General features: G+C 29.0%; 1 protein-coding gene and 1 long non-coding RNA gene across 2 annotated transcripts in view; one reads left to right on the top strand and one right to left on the bottom strand.

Moving 5' to 3' along the window:
- Positions 1 to 2,334: 2,334 nt before the first annotated feature.
- LOC136982429 (uncharacterized) lies at positions 2,335 to 6,629 on the top strand. The gene is made up of 2 exons (XR_010881892.1): positions 2,335 to 6,237; positions 6,451 to 6,629. It is a non-coding gene; the product is annotated as an uncharacterized lncRNA (long non-coding RNA).
- Positions 6,630 to 6,679: 50 nt separating this feature from the next.
- Positions 6,680 to 26,734, bottom strand: part of LOC136982418 (serine/arginine-rich splicing factor 12-like) — a 48,762-nt gene continuing 28,707 nt past the window's right edge. Inside the window, exons 5-6 of the mRNA XM_067278910.1 lie at positions 21,066 to 21,167; positions 6,680 to 7,002 (exon numbers count right to left, since the gene is read on the bottom strand). Of these exons, the coding sequence (XP_067135011.1) occupies positions 6,879 to 7,002; positions 21,066 to 21,167 (226 nt within the window). The 3' untranslated portion in view covers positions 6,680 to 6,878. The remainder of the gene's footprint in view (positions 7,003 to 21,065; positions 21,168 to 26,734) is intronic.

The raw sequence follows: 26,734 nt of genomic DNA, 5'->3' as shown, positions 1-26,734 counted from the left end.
TAATTATATTTTCAAGAATAATAATTGTATGATAATAAATCATATTAAAAGACTACAATTTAAAATATAAAAATATATCAGCAACTGATATTAAGCCTCACAGATTTTTCAATAATTCTATTAAACCAGGCTTGGCCAATCCACGGGCCGCATGCGGTTCGTCACGTTAAATTGTGTGGCCCGCTAAGCGATATTATATATCTATTAAAACTTTTGTTTCCCGTTATGTGTATACCGAAACAATTAAATAAATGAAAATTTGCATGTGTCATTGTTATAATGTGCAAGTGCGAGTACGAACTCTTGGTATAACAATAAAATCTTATTCGTTTTGTATTTGTTTTTACTTTTTTAAAAGCATTACAAAAGTTTGCCTAAATTGTGGCCGTAATGTTACGCGTGATCAAAGTAGCCCGCGAAACAATTTGGGTTGGCCAGGCCGTATTAAACGTTACATAAAAAAATCAAATAATTGATGGGTATTTTTGTTTTAACAAATAAAAGTGAAAGGATTTGTCAATTTTTTCATTTCTTTATATAATTTTTAACAAAAATGTTGACAAATATAAATTTCGACATTGAGTTATTTGATAAAATAAAGTGCTTTATTTATTATGGATTTTAGATTATATTAAAAAATACAGAATTAAATTAAATGCTGTTTTAAATTCTCTCTTTGTATTCCTGTACTTTTTAAATATACTTTTTGTTGGCTGTAAATATACTCAAAAATTTTTTCACTTATTTTTAAACGTATATTGGAAAAAAATGTTTGAAAATTTGAAGACATTTTTAATGCATACTATACTAAATTTCTATTTAATATAAACACATGTGTCTATTTAAATAATTAATTTGTAATCTTCCTTTTTTAGCATTGGTTGTATTAATAAAAATATAAGATAACTTGAATAAAAGAGAACAAATATTAAGGTTAAAGATTTAAGTTCAAGGTTGACAGCATCACAATAGCTGTTTGATCAAAATCTTAATATATGGCTTTGAATAAATGTTGAAACAATCATTAATTTACATATATAAATAAATTGATGACAATTTGATGTATTGTTATATGAAGTTAATTTCTAGGTGACATCATTTCTCTCTGTACTCTATACCAGTGCAATGAATCAGCAGTAATCATTTGGTTACTTTATGAATCAGAATAATAATTTTACATTTCAAATATATCTTAACACTGATTTAATTTGTTTATATCATTTATTACTGAAAAGAATCTCATTAAGTTGTTTTCAAAGTATTTCATACATTAAACAAAATATTTTGAATAATTTATTTTTGCATCACATAAAGAATGCGTAAATTTTAAATTATTCTATAATAATTCTATATTAATTTTTTCATTTTAGTATACATAGACAAAGATCAGGTTTTCATATCACCATGTTAACATTTTATATTTTCTAATAATGGGCATGTTCAATGAACAAAATGTATGTAGTGCTTTAATAGCCTAGCACTGTTAGTTTGGCTAGATGTGTTTGGTTCCTTAACTGACAGATGTATAGTAATTCAAAAGTGTAATGTTAAAAAATTACAAATATAGAAGTTACCATATATAAATGTTTTTGTTCTTCCACACTCATGGTTATATTGAAGACTTGTTCCTTGAATTTTAAATTTGTGTTTTCACTCATTTTTAAGCACAACGGTCGGAATGAAAAAATATGCCGAACTAAAATGCTCGATGCAGCAAAGTAAATATCCACTCGAACAATGGCAGATTGCTTCGAGAAAGCACTGACAGAGTGACATCGTGTAAGAATAGTTTAGCTAGAGTGCCGTAGTGCTGCTGTTTTCTGAATGTACCCAATTGTTAGAATGAAATTCCAACAATATTTCCTTTAATTTTAAATTCCCCAGCCATTAATAAAAGATAATTCACGCAAAAAAGACAAGTAAGTAGACACTGTATTGTGTATCTTACAGAGTTGCAAATATTGTATTATCTGTCAAATTGTTTTCAATGCCTGTATTCAAGGATATGTGATGCAGGCACCTGAGCTCTCATCTTTACTCTGTCCTCACTTTCATCCCCTGAACTTCACACCTCTCTCTCTTCTTTCATCTCCTTTCCCACCTCCTGGTCATACCTCTGAGTGGTTCCAGGAGTCCCCCCTCTCTCAATTAAACTATTACACTGTATTCAAGGATCAGCTTATATTAAGGAAGTTTACTTTATTAGAATTACCTCAAATGCTGCTTTGAATAAGTATATAAGATGATTCTAAGTGGATAAAGATGTTCAGGTTGCAATATTAGCTATATAACCTGAATATTAATGTGACCTTATATTAAGTCTTCCACCGATATCCTAAACTTGGCATGGTAACTTGGTTCCCTTATGTTATTGCATGTGAATAAATCTGTGATTTAAAGGAAGACATTAAATCTTTATATATAATTTTGTTACAATTTTATTTTATTTTTAAATCAAAGCATCAAAAATATATCAAGTGCCTTGAGATTAGTATAAACTGATTATAATTTATGTGTATATGCAAAATTTAAGTTATATCAATATAATTTTTGATATACAGTAGAATAGGTTAATGTTGCTTACTTTTTAAAAAGAATTTACACCATAATTTTAAATGAATTTAATTTTTATTAATAATAATTATTAGTGCTCCTTTTCTAAAAAGTTACCGCCAGTGCTACATACTGGCTATGATACTTTTTTGTGCTATCTGCCTGTATGGCATACCAGCACACCAATGCATTCAGGCTGAAACAGAGCCCTGGTAATAATGAATCTCATTGTTATCACTATTTGGTGCTATAATTGTCAAAGCAATATTATCCCATTAAATTATTTTTTTCTAACTATAGCTCATAAAAAAATATTTGTAAAGATTGATTTTTATAAAACATTGTTATAGAATGTATAAAAAATAAATCATCATTTATTAATTAATATTAACCGAGATGATTGATTTACATGTCATCATATGAAAATAATTTGGCAAAAAATTATTTTAAAATCAAAAATTTACATGCAAAAACTATTTTATTCTACGAAAACAAAGCTGCCTCTGTAACAAAAATTATTAAATTAGCATAGTATATATGTAACCTTCCTATAAAAAACTACGATTTAAGTTTCGAGCTATTATAATAGTTTGTAAAATTTTATTTTCTGCAACTATTTTTTATTCTTTAATTTACAGTTGTCTGTAGTAAATATTTTGTGTCAGGAATATCTATAGCATATATTTTTGTATTAAAAAAAAATTGTTTTATTTTACAAAATTCTGTAAATGTAATTGTGTATTATTTATTAAATTAGACAATTTTTAAATTTATAACAATTCATTATTTGTAATGCATTTAACTTTGTTTTCCATATATTTTGTCTGTTAAAAAATGTTAATTCTATCTGCAATAGGAATCAGATATTTTTAATTACATGTGATAAATTAAGAATTATTGTAAAAGATGTGATTAGATATTATTATTTAGTTATTTAATTATGCTAGAGGCACAATTTTATTTTCTACGTATTACTGTTTTATTTATTATTTATTTAAAACATTACATTTTAAATTGATGTATAATGTAAATTGCATAAACATTTTGAAAACCTGTTCTTGGCTATAAATTTGGCATGTGGTTACAATTTTTTGTTCAGTTAAATGCTTTACATTACACCAAATGCTCTTTGTATCTGGTCTTTGGGACCTACCAGGTAAATAGATTCTAGTTGCATATCTTTTTTTTTAATCATTAATATCATATTCACGTTTATATTATCAAAGCATAATTATGTATTAGTAGTATGTGCAATTTATCATTTGCCATAGAAAAAACATGTTACCCAATAGTATTGTAAAGATTAATGGCTAACAAGACCAATTCTTTCATTCTATCTTATTTTTTTTCCAGCTAATTTGAATATATCACACAAAATTTTTTTAGTAATTATGACAGTATTAATTAAATTTTATTAATGGTCAGCAATAAAGTAATATTAATGACTAAGATGATTACTGCCAATAGCAATGTCCAAAACAGATGATAAATGGATCAATTAATCACTGCAAAACACATGAAATTTTTGCTAGCATACCTTAACCATGGACTAGTCCATCCTGAGTGGATAGATTATAAATTTCAGTTCATGTAATTTTAGGGATATGGATTGATTTGAATCCAGATCCTCCACTGGCAGATACTGACACCCAGAATGACAGCAGGTTTATTAGAGCAAGAGCTTTTATTTTGATTGCAATAAGTCACACAATGTGTATTTCATTATCTGCTAATACCTACTACTACTACTACTACATATTTAAATTAAATACTTTAGTGCAATTTGTGTTTCATCTGGCAAATTAAAACAATTATGAAGGAAAAAATGTTTCATGTCTGAATTTATACTCATTTAAACTGAATTTTATGAAGCTATAAAAAGCTAAAAATTACAATAGAAATATTTTTTAGACTAATTAATAATTATGTAATTAACTGATTAAAGTTATAATTTGTTAAATAAAATATTTGGAACCTTTTCCTACAAAAAAGTAAAAACAAGTTTTAAAAAAAAGCCTTGTTAATAGAAAGAAAAAAAATTGATGGTGTGACAAAGAACATAACTGAACTAATTTGAATGCAAATTATTCATTTAAACTCAGTCAATAAACTGGTGAATCATCAGTTTACTGACTTATCGCAGTTATTTTTTAAACTGAAAAATGTAAATGTAGTATTTTTATACATTTAGTTTAATATGTAAATGTTTCCTGCAGGATATGATTTATCTATAAAAAATTTTTTTGAAAAATTCACATGACTAACTCCTGGAAGAATGTTTATGCAACATTTATATATATGTTGATTGTATCATTTTTGATGCACATTTATTTATGGCAAGTTTTTCTTGTAGTATACAACTACAGTATCAGCACAACTTTTTTCAATAGGGTATTATGTAAGCGTATTGTTTTATATGATATAATCGAAAGCTTTTGTAATGGGTTTAGGTTAATAAATTTTTTAAATTAGAGAAAAATGTTTCGTTTATAAAATTGTTCTTACACACTTGTTTTTTTTTTAATGCCTCCAGCGTAAATTCGATATACGCAACATCTAAAATTATGCAATACCTATTTTGACCTTCGATCCTGAAGGAGGAAGTTAGCAATAATGTTGCGTTGTTAAATTTTTTTCCTCCCAAAACGGAAGTGCGTTAAAGAATTTTTTGGTACAAAACTTTAACTTGAGGGCTTTTTCATAAAGATTTCACAATTTTTCGTGCGAAAATAGGTGAAACCGAGTTTCGTGCCATCGCACTACATCTGATGTAAACGAGTCCACTTAAAACTAAGGGGGAAAACCGTAGACGGGCGAGACTCAAATATGCAATGACAACATTAATATTTGATGACGACACGCGCAGCCGTTTAGAATAAGTAATTTGTTAATGATTATATTATTAAAATCGGGAGGTCGACAACTTTTTAAGAAATAAGGGCGATTTACAAAATCCATGCATTGACCCTAATTTTTACGGGTAATTACACTGTTCAGCATAATTGTGAAACGGTAAAAACCATTTTTTTATAAATGGCTTCCATTAATTTATATTCGCCAACAAAACTTGGATAATTTGTGCTTAATGTTCAAATTTAAATGAGATTGATTTTAAGCTTAAATTGTAAACAATGGACGGTAAGGCGCCACGTTACTAAAATTCCGTAGATTGTAAAATACGAACATGTACCTTATTCGGCAGTTTTAATATTTTGAACAAACAATTTGTTTATATGCGATAAAGATTTGTTCATAAATTTGCCGAGGAACGTGAAAGAACTCGACAAGCCGTTTGCCATCGAGCGCAACACATTGCGACCACCTCCGATACATCCTTATATGGCAAAAGTGCGGGACGAAGAGGAAAATTAGGTTGAGTGGGGGAGTGAAGTGGCGACCCTGGCTACCGGCTTGTCTCGTGATGTCATAACGACCCTGGGCAGAGTGCCAAGGTCATTTCTACGTCATCGGCAGGTGGCATTTATAAAACGGATTACGGAGAAATCGGACAAATTCCAAATGTCTGCGATTCACGCTCAGTTGTCGCCCGCTTACAAACTTCCTCTTACCAAAAGTTATCAGGAACATCAATTGGAGAAAGTGTTTCGGGAAAATAAGAATGTTCATCCTACTGACCTCGTGATACTAGCGGCCGAAGTCGGATTAAGCCCCAGAGAAGTCAAGGTGGGTTGATTTTGTTACGTGTCAAATTCCGTACGTTAATTTATATACGAAAACAATACTACTAAACAATAAACAGAGCCATTTTAATCGAACATGTGTTCGAATCATTTGTAATCGAACATTCGCGAGGTTCATTTATAATGTAAAAAAAATTAAATTATTTAAAGTGTAGGAAGACATTTTAAATTCAACTTATGCACTCTAATTTTTCAGACATGGTTTGAACATCGACTGGCACGCTGGAGACAGTCCCAGGGTCTTCCCGCCAATGGAAAAAATGTATACGAATAAAATCACACATCACAAGTTACGGAAAAGCGAGACTTTTTGTCATCCCATAATTTCAGCTATTTCTAAACTGTATATTTTGTAAATAAAATTATCATTGAAAATCGCGGCCTTTTCTTTTGTGTGTATATAGAAACAAAAATTTTGGCAATAATTTATTAAAAACAGTTACTTTATTTATGCTGTAAAAAGCCAAGTGTTTAAACTAACCATTCTCGTTTCATTTAATCGAAACAGGTTACTACATAAAAAAACACCAATTAAGAACAAAGTATACTGTCACAAAATGACCGTGCAGATGGTACACTCTTAATAAAACATACACAGATCAGAAAAGAATGACGGTTGTTTTTTTATTCTGGAGATTTTCTTTCGTCTTCGGAATCCGCTGGACATTCGGGAGATTGATCTTGTTTGTCGCTTAATCTAGTCTGATCGTTTTCTTGGGGAGAATGGGAATGAGAATGGGATCGTGACCTACAAATATAAAATACGAACAATTATTCAAGGCGGCACGTAATTATTATATGCATTCTTAATAAACTATTCGCAGATATTCCTTGCATTTATAACTTATTTTAAGATCTGAATGTAAATGGGTCGGTATTTTTCATTCTAGTTTAAAGACACGAACTATTATTTGCATTCGTACAAAATAAAAGAACGGTTTTAATATTAAATAGTTATTGATTTATTCACTCGTAATGTAAAAGCTCCCATTTTCCCTCCTTTCTAACTGCAGAAAATAATAATTATTTTTATAAAAGAAATAAATTAGGTAAGCCCTCATAGTCGCAATTTTTATTAATCAAAGGTATAAATATTTGGGGTCACGGTTCTTAGGGATTCTCTCTCTCATTAATGTTCATTCGTTGGAAATTTTCATCTTACTTTCAAATACTAACCGACAAATAGACAATTATATTATGTTGGTCCCTGTTTTTACTGTAGATAGTGATTAGATAATTTTTCGTTTGTAAATAGAGAGAAACATTTGAGAGTATTTTTTCTAAATTTTTCCTTTCTAAATTCAAACTTTTAGTTCAAAACATTTTGAACAAACATGTTCGACATTTAATCTTTTGAATTCAATCGTTTCGGCTAATTTGAGAGAACACTATTTGCTACACAATCATTATTTTACAGGAAACATACTGTATATATTGAAGTTGCATATAAACCTAACACTCCAGTTACAAATAAAGATTGAACTAAAATCAATTTATATTGAATTATTGAATCCCGAAATTAAAACAAAAGTACAGGCAAGATGTATGTATTTGGCAATTTCGGGATTATTACCTTTTTCATCTAACTTAAGATATAATTATTCTTATTAAAAAATTTCAATATCTTTCTCCAAACTTTTTACAAATATCTAAAAATTACTAGTTGATCTTTCTTTAAATTTGATTTTAATCAATATTTTTCAAAATACGAATTGATTTATTGAAAAAGTCAATTTAAAGTATATTTAATTTTATAATTTTTTTTGAATATTTTGTTTTGTACAGTGTATAACAAAATTATGGCCTCGTTCCATTTTGTATTGTTATATGATCAAGAATAAATGCAAATGAAAATGTTGGTAAAACACCAATAAAAATCAATTTCACTGTAACAAAATGATAGCCGATATAAAATAACGTAAAAACATTACACAGACGTGTAATAATAAAGCAACGCTAAGTTACGCAAAAATCAGCAGCGGGCATGAAAAGTTGTTACCTGCTGAGAAAGGAAAAATAGATGGGCTTAAGACTTCGAACACTCCAAATCGACAAATTGTACATTCACTTGGAAACTTAGACAGTAATTCGGAATTATATGCGAAATCCAGATAAATATGGACCAAAAAAAATTCAGGATGTCACCCAAGACAGACATTGGTTTACCATCCATATTTTACACCAAAGCTCTTTCTTTAATCCAGATGTGCTGTTTGGAAACTTGCAACCCACTTGAAAAACCTTCTTGTATGGTATTTTGACATCACCACAGAAAACACTGAATACATAAAAGATAAGTACTAAATTACTGAAGAAGCTATACTAAAAGAAACATTGAGCTATCTATATCAGGTACAGCCAAATTGCAAAATCATTATAAATAGGCACGCAATTTATAAATAGGCTGCAATTTTCCATCAGTCATGTCTCCTGAACCAATCAATGATTCAACATAATTTTTGCAGACGAAAAGAAATGGAATCTAGGTGGGCCTGACGAATGTCACCACTCGTACTGACACGATCTCTGCAAGAACACCCATATTTTAAGCTAAGACAGCAAGTAGTAATATCATTTATGACTGATTTTTCAATGTCGAACGAATGCTGAACATTAAGATATGATTAAGGAAAAATTACTTCCAAATTTAGCTATCATATCAGGAGATAATCTTGTTTTCCAGCAGGATAATGCCAGCATCTGTAAAATCTGTTCTACTCTAAAATGGTTTTCCATTCATAATGTGAAGTTGTTGCCATAGCTAGCACTTTACTTTGTTTTCAATTCTATTGAGAATATTTGGGATGAAATGGTGTACAGTCTAGTGCACCATTTCACCCTGAGCAATAGAAAATATGAAACTGTCTACAAAGATAGTAGACAGTTTCATATTTTCTCAGCTCGGCTCCAGCAGGTCGTGCTATGAGATAATGTCAATATCATCATTGCATAGTCTGATGATGTCAATGTGCAAAAGTTGTATTGCAGTTATTCGAACTAATGATGATGATATTTCTTATTAGTTTTACATTTTTATCTTAAATTTTACAATTATGGTAACTATCTATACTTTTGTTACACTCATAACTTGACCGTTTGTTTATTAAACTATTTTTTTTCTTTTATTTTTATTTAGTTATAAATATTTTAGCTTTCTGGCATGTTCTATAGTAACAATGCTTTTTAGTTTTCAATACATTGAAGATAAAAAAAAAAACCAGACCAATTCAATGTGGCTATCATTTTGCTACAAAGTGTATTACTTTTACATCTATTACAAGATAATCAATGAGAGATTATTGCAGAATTAGGGAAAAACATTTTCAATAAAGAAGAAATCATGAAATATTTCCAACTAATGCAAAATTGCATCTACAATAAATTTCAAACTGGGAAAAACAGAACAGGATACCTTCTAAACTACCATATTTTACGGACTATAAGACGCACTTTTTCTTCGAAAAATTGCCTCCAAAATTCAGGTGCGTCTTATAGTCCGTAAAATACAGTATATACAGGTTAAGTGATATTTTTCAATGACAATTCTAGAGCAGGGTATATGACAATGCAGATCACACACAGGAAACTGTGGTAAACAACCTCAAAAGTTTTGTTTCCCAATATTACTTAATATACAAGGGAAATTATGACTGAAAGACTACTCATTTGCAATTACTGTACTATTATTCCTATCAGTATAGAAAATACTAAGGGATTCAAATTATTATATCTGGAATTATCATCTTAATTATTTTTTAAATAAGGATATATACAATCTAGCCCCACAATGTTTCTTAATACAGTGATACCTTGTATTCCAAACATTTTGGAGTTTGTTTGAACTTAGGGTATAATTTAGTGAATGCTACATTCAATGTGTGTACTTTCAAACTGCATGTGCAGTGACATCACACACTTGCTGTATAAATGCCATCTATTGTGCACCTGTCATCTCTCACTCTCAATGTGAAAGCATCTCTTGCATTACACTTGTGCTTTCAGTGTTTTTTCACTGTATTTTTTGATGTTTGATTACATATATAACCATGGCATCCAAGAAGTGTGTGGAAGCAATGAAGCCTAAAAGGAAGGTTGTTGTATCAATGATTGAGATGAAAAAGAACTTTTTTAAAACGTGAAAGAGGTACTCTGTTCTCAGTTCACATATGGTGGATTTGGTCATCATGTTTAAGATGCTGAAGTTAGCAGTGTGCACCATCTTATTAACAAGGACATGATGAAAGCAGAAAATGTGGCTAAGGAGATTGCACATTATTGAGATGGAAAAACACCTCCTAGTATAGATAAATGAGAAGCAATTGGCTGATGATATGTCCAAGAGGATAATTTGTGAGAAAGCTAAGCAAGTTACATAATAACCTTAAGAAACAAATGATCACATCTCACTAAAGTACAGTAAATACTGTATAATAAAATGCAATTTTCATTTTATTATACAGCATTTTTGGGTTTTATGTATTGTTTTCGCGTTTTAAATTATTATTTAGGACATTAAACTTTCATTTTTATCTTAAACTCTGTGTGTGTGTGTGTGTGTGTGTGTACATGTGCACACTATTTATCGAAACAAGTATTGTTTAGATCTGGAAACACATTAATTCACTTTCTATTATTTCTAATGAGGAAAATTGATTTGAACTTCAAATAAGCAAGAGTTTAAACAGCCTCCTGGAATGAAATTCAGAGTACAAGGAGCCACTGTATTAATTTTTCTAATTTTAATATCAACTTACAAAAATTCTATGAAGTAAACTCATAAAATTGGTTAAATTGATGCTAGAAGTAATTGTCACCCCTGACCCCTCTTTGCAGGTGCCAGTTAAGTATTCATGCCATTGTACAATCAGGCATAAAAGTATACAGCTAAACACTTGAAATATGCCAATAAAATAATACATTGTACATTAAATGCTTTCTTGTATAAATAACTTTCATTTTAAACAAAAGTACATCAGCACAGCATTAAACAGCAAAAAAAATTTCCTGTAATTAACAAAATTAATTACAGATTGTTAACTTTTATTATGATAAAAGCAAGGAAATTCTTAGCATTACTAAAACTTTTAGCAACAACATTGTTATGTAAATTATAACATGCTCTTGGTTCAGATACAATGCAATAATCACTAATAATGATCAGTAATTTTTGCCTTTCCTGTAATCAAGTTTCTACTTTTATACATATACTTATATCTAAAGTAAAATTTAGATCAGAAATAAAATAATAGAAAATTTTTAAAATATTAACAATGTAAGAATAAGAATGTAGAATTACAAAACTGAAAATAATTATCTTATAATTAATTTTGACTATACTCTGTATCCACAATAAAATATAGTACCAAACAATGATGAAAATTATCATTAGATTTTCTGCATAGCATTTGTCAAACATTATTTTGTTCATTATAGTACATGGTATTGTACAGTACATTGATACAATTCAACAGCTATCAACAATACTTGACATTCAGTGTGAACAGTGAGAACAGTGTGAACATGTTTTGGAAAATGACGACTGACAGTATCAGTGCACTACCACCTTTGGTAGATACTACTACTACTAGTTATTCTAAAACTAATTGTAAAGAGTTTATTATTTTAGAAAACAATCAAAGCAAGTCAGTTGTCCTCAGTCTTCATGCATTAGAAAAGATAATCTGAAAGATTGCAAGACTGGTTGGCACATCTTTGCAATAAAGATGATAATTTCTGATTAAGAGTAGCCACATTGTACAATTAAAACAACAAAGATCAAAAAAATGTTTATAAGATGAAAGGTATGTACTGCAGTTAAAAAACTAACTACAAAAATAATTAAATTTTTTTATAAATAAACCAAAATATTCTTAAAGTACCATATCTTTAGTTCAATTTTATAACCAGATAATAAAATTGATCAGAAAATACAAACTATGTATTTTGAATATATAACTAGATTATTTTTAATTAATTTGCAAGAAGCACCTCTTGCAAAACTAATCAAAGCCAAGTGGTGACAACAGTTTAATATATTTGAAGTAAATCATCCATGAACATTTGAGGTTCCAACTCATGAGTTGAATCTTAATCCCGAGTTGTGATTTAAAAAACCCCCCCTTACCTCTTCATCATATACAGAATACACCATGAAGAAGCAAAATTGTATGTCCTTTCATTGTGAAAAAACATCATGGACAAACAGATCAGAAAGACTGTTTCCAGAAACAGCAATGATTGAAGACATTAGAAGTCACAAAAATTTAAGCAGCTAACAATTTGATGATATAAATATTGTCAGTGTAAATAGTTGTTGTCCATGATGATAATCATGGAAAAGAAAAGTTTACTCAATCCTTCGTGTATTATAATATATAAGGAAATGCCACATAATGATGTAACTTATTCTCAGTTTTGGTTAACTATGGAAAGAAAAATATGCACTTTCTAACACTTAACAAATAAACCAAAATATTTTAAGAAATTAAAATTTTGTTACTTTAATATTTTCAATTATGTAATGTCAAGTCAGATGAATATGAATATAAATGTTATTTCTTACTCAAAAGAGCATTTCTGAATAGTAAATGATAAAAATGAATTTAAAAAATTCAATTACCAGAAAAAAAAACTTTCGCAAAACAGTTAGTTTACATATAGCCTCTAAAAGCATATGAACTATTTTTCTACAATTAATAGGTGCATTTTTTACACTTATTGCAAAATATGAAAAGTCTAACTAGTTTCATTTTATTTATTTTCAAAATGTTGATTCATTTAGAGTTATTTAAATTAATTTAAAATTTAACTATTTTAAATTTTAAACTGTAAATTATTATTTATTTATTTATTAAGAATAAAATTGATCCCTCATGGGCAAATTTTTGCTTTAAAATTTCAACTGTAGATTAAATAAATAAATGCCCAAAAATTTCAAAGATTAAATCATGAGATGTCTGAATCTAAAATCATTTGATATCAAATGATTTCTTAATTGAATAATCAATCACTTTTAGTTCAAATGAATCCACTACTAGTTTCTAGAAAATAATTAAGGCACCAGTCAAAATCTTTATGCATATATCAAAATAAAGCAGCTATAAACTACAATCAGTATGTACGTAAATCATAAAAATCACGGAAGAGATACAGATGCTTTCCATTTAAATACAAAAGTAACATTTTAAATTGCATAAAATTACACCATATTTTTCTTAAAATGTTAAATTTAATAAACTAAACATCCAATGAATTGTATTCTTATCTACATTTATCAATCAAACTTTTTACACTTAATTTTGATCTACTTGAATATATACAGTGAAAACTGCTTAATACATTGCCACCGTGAAGATGTGTGTGGATCATCTGTGGTTTATGGGGTGTGTTGGTAGCTCATCCAGCCCAGGAAAAAATGCCTTCCTACTCAGAGTGAGGAGAAAAACCTAGTTTGGGTGTATGATCTTGTAACACACACACACCTAAGATCGTCTTTATTTAAAATAAAGTAGTTGGTTATATTACATACATATATTACGTAAATAACTATGCCAATATAATCTACGTTTTTTTTACATAATTGTTCTCTCTTCAAACTAAATACTTTCCATATAACATTACAAAAACAAAGATTAAAAATTACCTTATAATTTCTTGATACTTTCATTATTTAAATCTCTCAACTGTACCCTATTTTTTCATCACAAAAACTTTGCTTATATCTAAAACTTACTTTTATAAATAGGTTGAAAGTTGAAAACTTTTTCATTAGGTTAAACATTTAAATGTTTTAACTGTTAACAACAATAATTTTTAACTTGCTGCAAATCCAAAAAAATTATGAAAACCACGTAGAAAGCAAAATTTTTTTATACAGCTGACCTGTCTATCTCAAATCTCATAGGAACTTAGGAGGGGGACAAATGAGATAATAGAGGTTCCTACAGAGTAAACAGTAATAGGCTTGATTGGATATATAGTATTGTATTAATGAAATTGTAAGTACAGTGCATACCTGTATTAAGTATAATTAAAACATTTTTGACACACCTTAACAGAAATAATTTGTAAGTAGTTTCCGATGATCAATTTTCTTCGACTAACAAGACACAAGCCAAACTCGTAGCAATCAGAGAAAAGTATTGTTAGTTGTAGATATGTACTGTACTGTAAGAGACATTATTTGAATACAATTTACGCTAAGAAAAGGTAGTAACTAAGCTTTGAATTTTTAATTGACACTTTGGTCCATAATTTGAAGTATAGAGGTTTTGAGAGAAAATTATTTGAGATAAACATGAAAAATATATTCAATTTAGGCTGAAAATGTAGGGGGAAAAAATCAATTTTGAGATAAATAAGTTTTTGAGATAGACAGATTCAATATAATTGTAATATGAAGATAAATGCTTAAATTAAAATATAGCAAAAGTGTTAGAATTTAAGCTGTACTATCACTGAACTGAATTTTTCTGAATAATTTTTTTAATTAAATAAGATAATAGTAAAAGAAATCTCAATAAAAATTTTAAAAATTTAACTGAAATCTATATACTGTAGTGAAATATACAATTTCAGTAATCTTGACTTCTTAGTTAGATGATAAGTTCATGGAGAAGGAGGGAAAACTTATATGTACAAAATTAATATAAATGTTATGTAGAATTATTTATTGCTGATTATAAAATACTTTTATTTTACAATCACAAAACAGTTTATATCATACTGACACTACTTGAGTACATTGAATATCCTTAAGATTAAAGCTTTTAAAATACAGAACAAAAACTATGAATATTTAAACTGCCAGATATTTTTAACCCTTCAACCTTATATATTCTTTGCTATAGAATCAGAAATATATGCATAATAAATAGGATAACATTATTTCCACATTAGAATGAGTGCTTATTTTTCTTAATAAATATGACTAAATATTTTTCTTTTATTAAAGTTTCAAAACTGAAGAAAAATTCCATAATAAAAATTTATTTAAAAATGAAATTAAATTTTAACATTAAATCAAATAATAATAATTCTTTCTTCAAGTTAAAAATATTACATTTAACAAATTACTTTTAAGAAAATATTTTTTTCCAAACTACTAATGCCACCTGTTTTAGCTACAAGATTATAAAATTTGACATTTCTGTTCATGTGAATTACATCAATATTATAGCCATATAAATAAAGTCATTTATCATAATATGAAATTCATTTTTGTTGTGAAATTTAAAAAATATATAAATGGCAAAAAACATTTAAAACAATAAAGTCAAATTGTTTTTTCTGAATTAATCTCATGGGATATTGTTGAAAAACGGCAGAAATGTTTAACAACGATAAATGTTACCAGCAAAGGTAAATAGACAAATTAAACTATTTTAAAGTATTTATAGGATGTTTAATAACACTAAATAATTATTTTTAATTAGCATCATGTCTCCTACCATATGATAAAACTATCTCATACTTTAGTTGAGGGAAGTAGTGGTTTATGTAAATCTGAAAGCAGCTTGAAAAATTATTTTTAGAAAATTTACAAACCTATTACGCTGTTGATGGTAGATGATGTCATGGAAGAACAAATCTACTCCTACAGAATTATGATAAGCTATTATGAAGACAAATATATGTAAATTCTATAGACACTTCACATCACTTGCAAAAAACTTGAATAATTAAATAATTTTTGGATTAAAATCATGTTTCTTTACAATGTTATTCATAAATGCTTAAATAATCATTATTTTAATAAAATACGTCATAATTTTAACCCCAAACAAAAATATGAAGTTTAAACCGATCTTCTACTCGCCATGCTAGACATAGTGAATGCCATTATCAACCTTCTAGAATTGCCAGATGGCAGCACTTGAACGTCCGACATTCATGTTTTGGGCTGAAAACGACGGCCACAACCTCTCTATTGCAGAAGCAAGCAGTAAAACAAGTCTGGTTTATATAGATCCAACACCATCAATGATGTAAGCACCCCAACCTTTATTTCATCTGACTTGTACTCAATAGAGGATGCAAACAGTTAACAAAAACAAATTTTGTAATTTTGAAATGGCAACCTGCCTTCACTGTTTACCTTAAAATTATTTTAACTATAAAAAACATTGTTCTTAATACACAATCCAGAATTCCAATCAGTTGACTGATGCTACTGTGTGAGTTAGCATGCTTAATTGTGGATGTTGAATGTATTCTTTGCTCTACATTATTTTAGTTTAGTCTGGCCACGAAACAGGAACACACAGCGTGTACATTGAAAGATAAACTGGACAAAGGTGAAAGTGCAATGAAACTGGCAGTAGAGTTTGGAGTGGCCAAGGACACAATAACCAACTGGAAAAAACACCGCATAAAGATCTAGCAGTTTTTTTGCTTCTATTTCAGAAAAATCAGTTGAAAATTGACAAACACAAGACCCTTAACGTTTGATAAGCTTGACGAAGCCTTATTCACATGTTTCACTCAGGAAAAAGAAAGGGGAATACACCTTAAATGGACTTCTTGTCAGAAAATTTCCTCTCTCTGCTGACTGAAACATGGTCGGATTAGTGATGTTCGGACTAGCAGGACTCTACTGTATTGAAAATAACTGGCTTGTATACATATTTGACATACAGAATCTGAATGCTAACATACTCCAAATCAGGCCTGACCAACTTATGGTGGGGAGTGATCAACTTTCACAAGTCAAAAGCACCAATGATCTACTCCACATTTTTGTTTCTCGAAAGCTTAATAATCCATCCTAATGAAATCATTCTGCAAAACATATAGTAGTGGTATTTATACATGGCAGAGTAATTAACATTCCAGTTATCATGTTTAGGTAAAGAGAGTAAGATATAAATTAAACATTTTTTTTTTGTTATGGTAAAAAATAAAAAAATTGCATCTTTGTCACAAATGTTTTTGTTTTTCTTTGATACACTCATTTTGCACTGAACTGAACTGTTTATGGTATAATAAAACAATTTCTAAAATAACAACATACAGTTATCCCTCATACAACACAGTTTTGCTCTAACACTGCTAGAGAATTTGGGAAATCCCCCTACAAAATATCACAGTTTTTAAGTGCAAACTCTGTTCAATATTTTTAAAAAAAATTCAAGTAAGAATCTATGTTGTCTCTAATTTTTTCATGAATTTTAGAACATTAAAGTTTCAATTTGTTCTCTGCCTTTTATCAGGTTTACTTTAATGAAAACTGAAAGCTAGAATAGGGAAGAAAAAAATTGCACTACCAACCAGGTGTTGTTGTTGTTGCTTTCAGACTTTAGTCTTTAAGACTCACTGCAGTGGTGTATACAGAGAGGGCCAATGGGTCCTAGCACCCAGGAAAAAAAAAACCAGTAAATTTTCCTAAAATCTTTTCCCAATTAAAATTCGTTTTTGTTATTTATATTGTGTGATGTCTTCTATTTGTACATTAGTTATGAATTAACAGTCACATAAGGGGGAATTTTATTGAATTCACATTAAAATTTCTTTTTTCATTCAATTTCATTCACCAAAGATTAAATCCTAAGTGCACCATTGTCACTGTGTTTTGTTTTTATATTGTCTTCGTATTTAGTAACCTTTAAACATTTTTAGGTAAGTGGTGTTAAACTTTTTTTAACTGTAAGTAAGTAATTGTTTCTAAAAATGACCAACAAAATATAGCAATATCTTGGTACTCAAACACAAATTCTGGGAAAAAAGAAATCCCTTGGTATTCAACTAAACAAATGCAACCAACTAGAATAAATCTTTGATTAACAACATATTTTTATTTTGTCATACATAAAAATAAAAAAATGAAGATATTGCTGATTCTTCACCAGAAAGACCAAGATTAACAAAAAAGCTCAGATGATGATGATACTTTGTAAAAAGAAAAAGTCCTTGTTTAACTAAAATTAATATTAACACATAATATAGTATTTTAAATTGTGATTGTTAATTAATTATTGATTGCTTTAATAAATATATTTCTCTTAGTAAAGAAAAAGAATAGTGTACTTTTTTAACTTTTGAATATATAAATGTTTTGCTGTATATATAGATAATATGACGAATTTGGATTACAGAGGCTAAATTCGTCATATTATTAACTTTTGAAACTTAACCATATGTTTTTCACTAGTCCTTTGTTTCGTATAGCACGGAGTCACATAACATAGCACTTTTTTTGGAACATAACTACCATGTTATACAAGGGATAACTATCTAACAGCAATGACTCAACACAAAGGGCACCCCTTCCTTCCATCTCATAGAACAGTTACAAGATCTCTCTATGAATAATATGGATTTAATATTCCTATTAAAATTACAAATATTTTTTTTTGTGTTCTAATGAGCCATATTATCTGAAATTGACTTGGTGGCCATACCTGCTCTAGATTAAATTATTGACATTAGCAGGTATCAGGTATCATTTAATATGTTTTGTTTTATAAATGTAAATATTTAAATCTGAAAAACAAAATTTCCACTTTTGCCATTATAGCCTATACTAATTGTGTACTTTAAAACAGTTTATGCAATACAGTGCGAATAAGATATTAAATCAGTTTAAATTTTACAAAGTGAATCAATTTAATTTGCTTTCCTAAACAAGCTTAAGTCAGTTTCTGGCATCATAAGTTTTCTGAGGTCCAGTCTTATATTCAAAACATGGCAGAAGTAAATACTATAGTATCTAGAGCAAATGATCCAAGAAGAAAGTTTAGCTATTATTAACTATTTGAAAAGAGAAAATTGATGATTTATGTAAACCTAAATTTAAAAAAAGAATTAATGACCCAAGGAATCTGGATATGTAAAATGATTTTAATTCCCAGTGTAAATAATGTAATATTTATCACTGACTAAAAAAATAAAAATTGATCACACTGAGTTCTTTTTAATACATATATAAAAAAAACTTTTGCAAAACCTATCAAATATCAAAGTGTCTATATAAAAAGCTTTTCTAACCAAACTGTAGTAAGCAGCATTTTAAGCTCTGTTGATCAATTTTATGTTTAACTTTTATTTTACAATATTTTAAAATGATTCATCTCCAAATACAATATAAATTAGTACTCTTAATACACTTAAAGATCACTGCAAGGATGATGATGATCATCTTATTTGCAGTGATTTTCATTCTATTAAAATATTAACTCAGAATTTCATTAAAAAATTATCTATATTTACACTGAAAGTAATAATTTGGACTTTGGATTGAAGCCAAAAATACAAATAATTTTTACTTATTTATGGTTAAAAATTTATTTTGAGTTACATAATTTACTGAACAAAAAAATTTACATATTTCTCTCTTTAAAGCTATTACATCATCATTTACACTAAACTAGCGTTTCTCAAAGTGGGCGATAACGCCCCTTGTGGACGGTAAGTAAATCTAGGGGTGCTAGAGGCAGGTACTGAACAGTGACCAAAGGCAAAAGTTAGGGTCACTGACAGCTGTTCCCTTTTCTCTGTTAAACTGATAAGAGGAAACATTGCATTTAATGGTTTCCAGATGTTGAAAACAATGTACGGTAAGGGCACAAAGTGTGAGATTCATAGAAAAGTTTTCCTAAGAATATTTCCAATCCTTTCTCACACAAGAGAAAATGGGTTAGGGGGTGTTGGGTATAACTACATGGAACAAAGGGGGCAGTGGATTGAAAAAGTTTGGGAATCACTGCACTAAACTAATGATAATCATACATCTAAACTGCACAAATACCGTTTAAATGAAATATTTTTCTTTTAAAATTTCTTTGTAGGTCAATATAATTGTTTTAACACTGTTAAAAAGTGATAATAGATAATTTGGAAAACTATGTATGAAAATGTTCTAAACAATTGTATAGTACAGTACATATTAAAAAAAGTTTTTTTTTATAACTTGAAGAAAGAATTTTTAGGAACAAACAGAATTAATAAAAAATGTTAATGAAGTAAAAACAAAAGAAAGTCATTAACAGTATTAGTTTTTTAGTGACTTGGTAAATTAAAGCAAACAACTCATTGAATCATGCAATATTTATGAGAAAACTCACACCTAGCAGGAACTGCTTGATGTCTTCTAACCTTTTAACAGCAGTCATTCAGATCAATAGGCACTTCCAGCAGTTACACTAAGATCAAGAAAGGGGAATCTGAGTGTTTTCTTCTTTTTTAAAAATCATGAACAATAACCCACAACTGACAGTTGTTTAATGAGATCCAAATAAGATTATGAAGAAAAACATAACTATTAAAGTTATTTCTAGGCTTTCCAAAAATTCTTCACTTTCTAATACTAAAATTCCTGTAAGTCAAGTGATATAACCACCACATACAAAATTTGTAAATTAAAACCTATCCTCAATTTGAATCAAAAATTGTAAACTATAATTTAAAATGGGATTTTCACAAGGTAACATTTTAAGACAAAACTTTTACAAATGATTTATAAAATTACATATAATTAAAAATACAAGAAAAGACATTAGATTTTACACCTATTCCCAATAATGAAATAAAACATTCCCATTTGTATTATATATGCCTGTGACTTATTTAAAAGATCTAAAAAGAAGCAACTATCAAGTGCTTTTACTATTAAAACCAATAAAATTAGACACACAATTTGAAATTTTCAGGAAAATCACCACCACAAGTTTCACTCAGATTGATTATAATGAATTTTATATCACTGATCAAAAAATATTCCTGTAACAGGAAATTACTTTAAGTCAATATTTTCATATTATATTTTTATTATAAGATATGATAATTTATTCAATTTTATAAAAATATTTTACTAACCTATGAGGAGAATGACTATGTCTTCGCCTGTCTCTTGAACGAGAACGAGACCTAGGAGTACGAGATCGTGATCGACTATAAGAGTAGCGACTGCGCCGTCTTCTGAAATAATTCAAACAATTTCTCTTATTTTCAAACAGTGCAATATTTTAAATATAGCATAAAATTGATTAACTATCATCATATATCAAATTATATATATATATATAAATATAATTTTATGATGTTAATCATCACTGTTAATTTCAAATTCAATATTTTTGAAAATAAAAATGTTTTCATCCATTGAAATGCTTGATTTATAAAATACATTTATTATTATGTAAATATTAGCACCATAATGTTCAATAAGTAAAAACATTAGTAACCTTAATCAAAAAGTTACAAAAAACTTGTAGCCTCAGTTTGACCATCTTCAGCATAAATGTAAACTGGGGAAGGAGAGAAATGTAATTTTTAAATTTACAAAATAGAAAAATAAAATGTGTTCTCCATTTGTAACCTAAAAAATAAAGTCAACATCCATGTTTTTTCTAATACCTCTTCAAAGACTGTCACTATAGCTGCTGTTATCCTTGTTACTAGTTTCTATGCCAATAGCAATTTCAAAACCACCTCACAAAAATATTGAAAGATTAAATCTAGTAGCCAAGATGAATATACTATCAGTTCATTCTTCCCAATCCACTGATTGAGAAAGCTGCATTGCAAGATAGCAAAAGAGATTTTTATTTATAGTTATATTTAGCTATTTTCTATTCTATTTCAGTTATTTTGAGTTCTGCAAATTGAGTTACATTAAACCTCAATTGCTATCTCAATACTTTCTGGCTAGTACTTCATTTGCATAATAAATGGCATTGTAGTCCATTAATTTTGGTTTAAGTGATTAAAATATTAAATAATACTGTATTATATACAGTAGAGCGTCGATAAGTGGAACGTCGGTAAGTGAAATGGCCGGAAAGTGGAACGATTTTCAGTCGGACTGTGTCGTGCTGAATCGAATGTTTTTGATACTAAATTTACTTCTAAAGTATAATTTTCATGTTTTTTATATTCTTTGATATATTTATTTTGTTTGTACAAAATAAAGAAATAATTTTTAACGATACGATAGCCTCGATGATTATTATAAAAATTTTCGTTAGGCTTAAAATCGATGAAAATTCAACACGAAGCGACACGCAACGGAGAAAAATTCAACAGGAAGCGATACGCAACGGAGAAAAATTTGAATATCGGACAGGTTAATGTATTTTTTCGTACAAAGTCGGAAACTGGAACAAATCATTAACTGGAAGGACCCCAGTCCCCAATTAGTTCCACTTATCGACGCTCTACTGTATTTTGTAACCAGATAGTAGGAGAAACACTAGTTAGGAAACATTTGTCTGATGTTCAATATTCAAATTAACAGTATGTGAAAGACCATTGTCAAACTGATACAGCAAGCTAGACTTCTCTCCTGTTAGTGCATAGCTGTGGAATTTTAAGTGATTAATTGAACTGATGCTGATTAAGGATTTTTCTTCTATGCTGTTTTCCCTAAACAGGTCAACTATTTGAGAATTTGAATAATTGTAATTTTGTAAATAATACTAATAAGCATTTTGTTGTTGTAAATATTGAATTTGAAATTTGTAATATATGAACTTTATACTAACTATTGTTGAAATTATAACTTTTGTTTTAAAGTCAAAATAATACAGTACTGGCATTTATAGCTTAATAAAGTCTTTTTTTGATATTTTACAAAAACTGGTTCAAGAGTCATTTCCTTTTGACATTTTGGAATTGATGAGTAATCCCTAGTATGTTGGTGTGCCATCTTGCTAAAACAGTATCTACGGTTGAAACTCTTCCAACTGATATATCACAAAGTACATCATGACCAAGTACATGTTTGATGCTGTAATTGTGGGTTTGTAAAAAAACTGTATCTTACATTGTACTGTACATGATATCTATTTACCTTTCCAAAGATATAACAGGTAACTTCATCTAAAAACAAACTTCAGCTAATCACTGTTTACATTTATATGTTCAAGATATCAGTCACAAAAGCAGAACAACCTTTGATGGTGAATCTTCGAGTCCACATGCCATATAGTAAGCATACTTATCTTTAAAAATGTTTATGCATACCAAAGTTTTAGATTTTAAATAATAATATTTAAAGAAATGAAACAAATAAACCTTAATTAGAATAACTATAATGAAGCTAATAAAAAATGTATGATATGATGATAAACCAAAAGAATAATTAAAAAAAAAACAGGCAATAAACCCAAATCATATGATACAGTATGTTACATGCCAGATGATTTCTCTTGATAGTCCACTTTGGGCATATATACCACCCAACCTAGGCAATAACCTGGATCCAAGGTTTGTAGAATTTGCACTTTGTATGCATACATAAGGTGTGTTTCAAATTTATACGGACACGAAAAAATTAAAGTGAAACACAAATTTGCTGCATTAAGTGACAAATGTTTTATTAAAAATAATATGGATTTACATGTTTCTACACTGCAAAAGAAGAATTTTAATCAAACATTAACATTTTGTCACTGAAAATAATGTTTATGAAACTCTTATACAAAAAAACTGTTACATATTTATCCGGACAGGTTTCAAATTGCAAAGTTTTCTTACAATTTAATGGCCAATGTAACCACCATTTAACTTAATTACATTAAATACTCAATTAGGCATTGTTTCAATTAGATTCTGAAGGAATTCAATCTTAAGTTTATCCCAAGCATCTGAAATTGCTGCCTTCAAATCATGAATTGTGGAAAACTGCTTTCCATTGGCATAAACTGTACGAACCATCATCCCCCAAAGATTTTCCATTGGATTCAGGTCAGGGCTTCTAGCAGGCCATGTCATCAGATTAATATTTTTACGTTTAAACCACATTTTTGTTGATTTAGAGGCATGCACAGGGGCATTGTCTTGTTGAAAGATCCAATTTGGTCCAGCTTCCAATAAATGATCTTCAAGCATGCCTTGACACTTCTTTGAATTCATTCTTTCAGTTATAAATGCTAAATCTGTGGTTCCGTTGAATCCAAACACACCCCACACCATTATTGATCCCCCACCTATTTGGCGTTTTGAAAAAATTTGTTTTTCAGTTCTTAAATCGTGCCAATAATACTTCCAACTGTCTGGACCATCTAAGTTGAATTTTTTTTCATCACTGAACAAAACTTCAATCCATTCTTCGGACCATGTCATGTGTTTTTGTGCCCAATCAAGTCTGTCACTTTTGTGCTTTAATGAAAGTGGTGGCATTACGGCTTTTTTTCTGAATTTTAACATTGGAGATGTATTTAAAACTCTCCACACTGTTGTGCTGCTACAAGGCAAGTCTAATTCTTTTTTTATTTTTCTTACTGATGTTTGTTTTGTGGAGCAAACCTTGATGATTTGTCTACAATCTCAAGGAGTAAGCTTGGGTTTTGGACCTGTCTTGAATTTTGGTACATCCTTGCCACGTCTTTTTGATAATCACCAACAGTTGATTTTGGACGATTTATATATGCTGCAATTTCTCTTATTGACTTGCCTTGTGATTTATAGGCATCAATCTTCCCTTTTTCATAATCAGATAAATTCTTTGTTCTACCCATTTTAGAACGTTGAACAACATAAAGAATTTGTATTACAATTAGATATGTAAGCTAATTTGCATATTTCAATGCTTGAAACTAAACAATATTCTGTTTAAGTCATAAAATGAGTGCCTGTCTGGATAAATATGTAACAGTTTTTTTGTATAAGAGTTTCATAAACATTATTTTCAGTGACAAAATGTTAATGTTTGATTAAAATTCTTCTTTTGCAGTGTAGAAACATGTAAATCCATATTATTTTTAATAAAACATTTGTCACTTAATGCAGCAAATTTGTGTTTCACTTTAATTTTTTCGTGTCCGTATAAATTTGAAACACACCTTAATTATTTATGTAAAACCTTAACCACTGTCCCCCTAGAATGCCAAGTTCATCTGAAGTATAAAGACTAGATTTGTAGAAACTGCACTGGAAAACTTCACACAGTCTTTTCATTCAAAATTGGTCTCCCAGTTCTTCTGAAGTCCAACACTGCCAATCGCTTTAAACTTTATACACCAACCTTTAATGCCTTTTTATCTGGTGATTCTAATCCACTCTGTCGTCTGAAGTTTCACTGAACTGTAATTGGTGATTCTGTTTTGTGAAACCACAGACCATATTGAGCTTTCTCCTATAAAGATGCCATTCTGATACATGCAATTGCAGCATCACCTAGATCAGGGGTGGTGAACCTATGACACGCGGGTCAGACACTGACCCACGCAGGCTTTTTAAATGACCCATGCGTTGATTTTTATAAATTTATTTTTTATATCATAAAAGAGAGAACAGACAATCAAAAATATTTAAAAAATAAAGTATGGAGCTTACATTAGCGTCCGCTACTCATTTTTAGTAGTTTTTTATATGGCAAGCAGCCTATCATCTGACCACAGATGGGTCCAATTGACAAAGTCGGCGCTTCCTTTGTTTTCCCTCTGTTTACAAGTCAACACCTTACAAGTGGTATATTACCCGACTACAGTGGATCCAATTGACAAGGTCGCGCTTCTTTTGTTCCCTCTCTGCTAAAAAGCCAATACTTTACATAGTAGATATTTCCAAGTGGACATTGGCCAGCTGACTTTCTATTGTGTCACAGCACCTGTGCATTCATGACAGTTAGCTCATACATATTCGTTGCATCGTAGAACGGGGAGATGTACCAGCTCAGCTCGGGGATATACCAGTGTTGAACTAAACGGCAGCCTTGTCGTACGCGTCTAGAAGTGTTTAACCCTTAGCCTGCCGTTTGCCACGCCCCTTTATTTTGTAAAACGGCCAAGGTCAAAATAGGTGAATCAGGCAATATTATTTTAAAAATTCACTAAAAATTAAATTATTATTTTATTTATATGAAAAAAATTACATATATTTAACAATATAGTTAGTTTTAAATACGACATATTTCAATAAAGTTTGTTTGAAACATTTATGAGAAAAAAATAATAATATATGATAACTGACATTCAGACTTGAAAATTTGTTACTATTTGTCAAAATTAACATTGCCTGCTTACTTCATTCTTATTGTCACTGAGCCAGTACAACGTAGAATATTGTTCTGTACAATTTGATATAACATTTATGCATGTACGTTTATTCGTTGTGAAATTATCGCACATTATATCAAACATATGTTTAAAATTTGAACTTTATTCTGCTTTCAACTAATATAATGAACTAATATACTTTATTCATTTTATATCAAACAAGATTATATATTTTCGTAATAAACGTATGATTACCAGTAGCAATAGATGTAACATTTTCGGATATTTTAAATTTAAAAAATAATTAAAAATTAAAAAAATATATAAAATATCAGAACTGAAGGTCATAACTTGAATATTGATGATGCATTAACATATTATAGCTGAATAAACTTCTTATAGCATTAATGAACTTATTATAGTAATATTATTGCATAGATATGCTAAAAATAAAATAAAAAATGATCAGAAAATGAAAAATTAAGGAAAAACTATCGATAATTAAAAGTTTTTTTAATCGACAGAACACCACCTGAACAAAAATAT

Source organism: Centruroides vittatus, unplaced genomic scaffold, assembly GCF_030686945.1.
Source record: "Centruroides vittatus isolate TY-2023 unplaced genomic scaffold, ASM3068694v2 contig_1168, whole genome shotgun sequence".
In the NCBI taxonomy this organism is placed as follows: domain Eukaryota; kingdom Metazoa; phylum Arthropoda; class Arachnida; order Scorpiones; family Buthidae; genus Centruroides; species Centruroides vittatus.
This window is presented reverse-complemented; position numbering and strand designations above follow the sequence as displayed.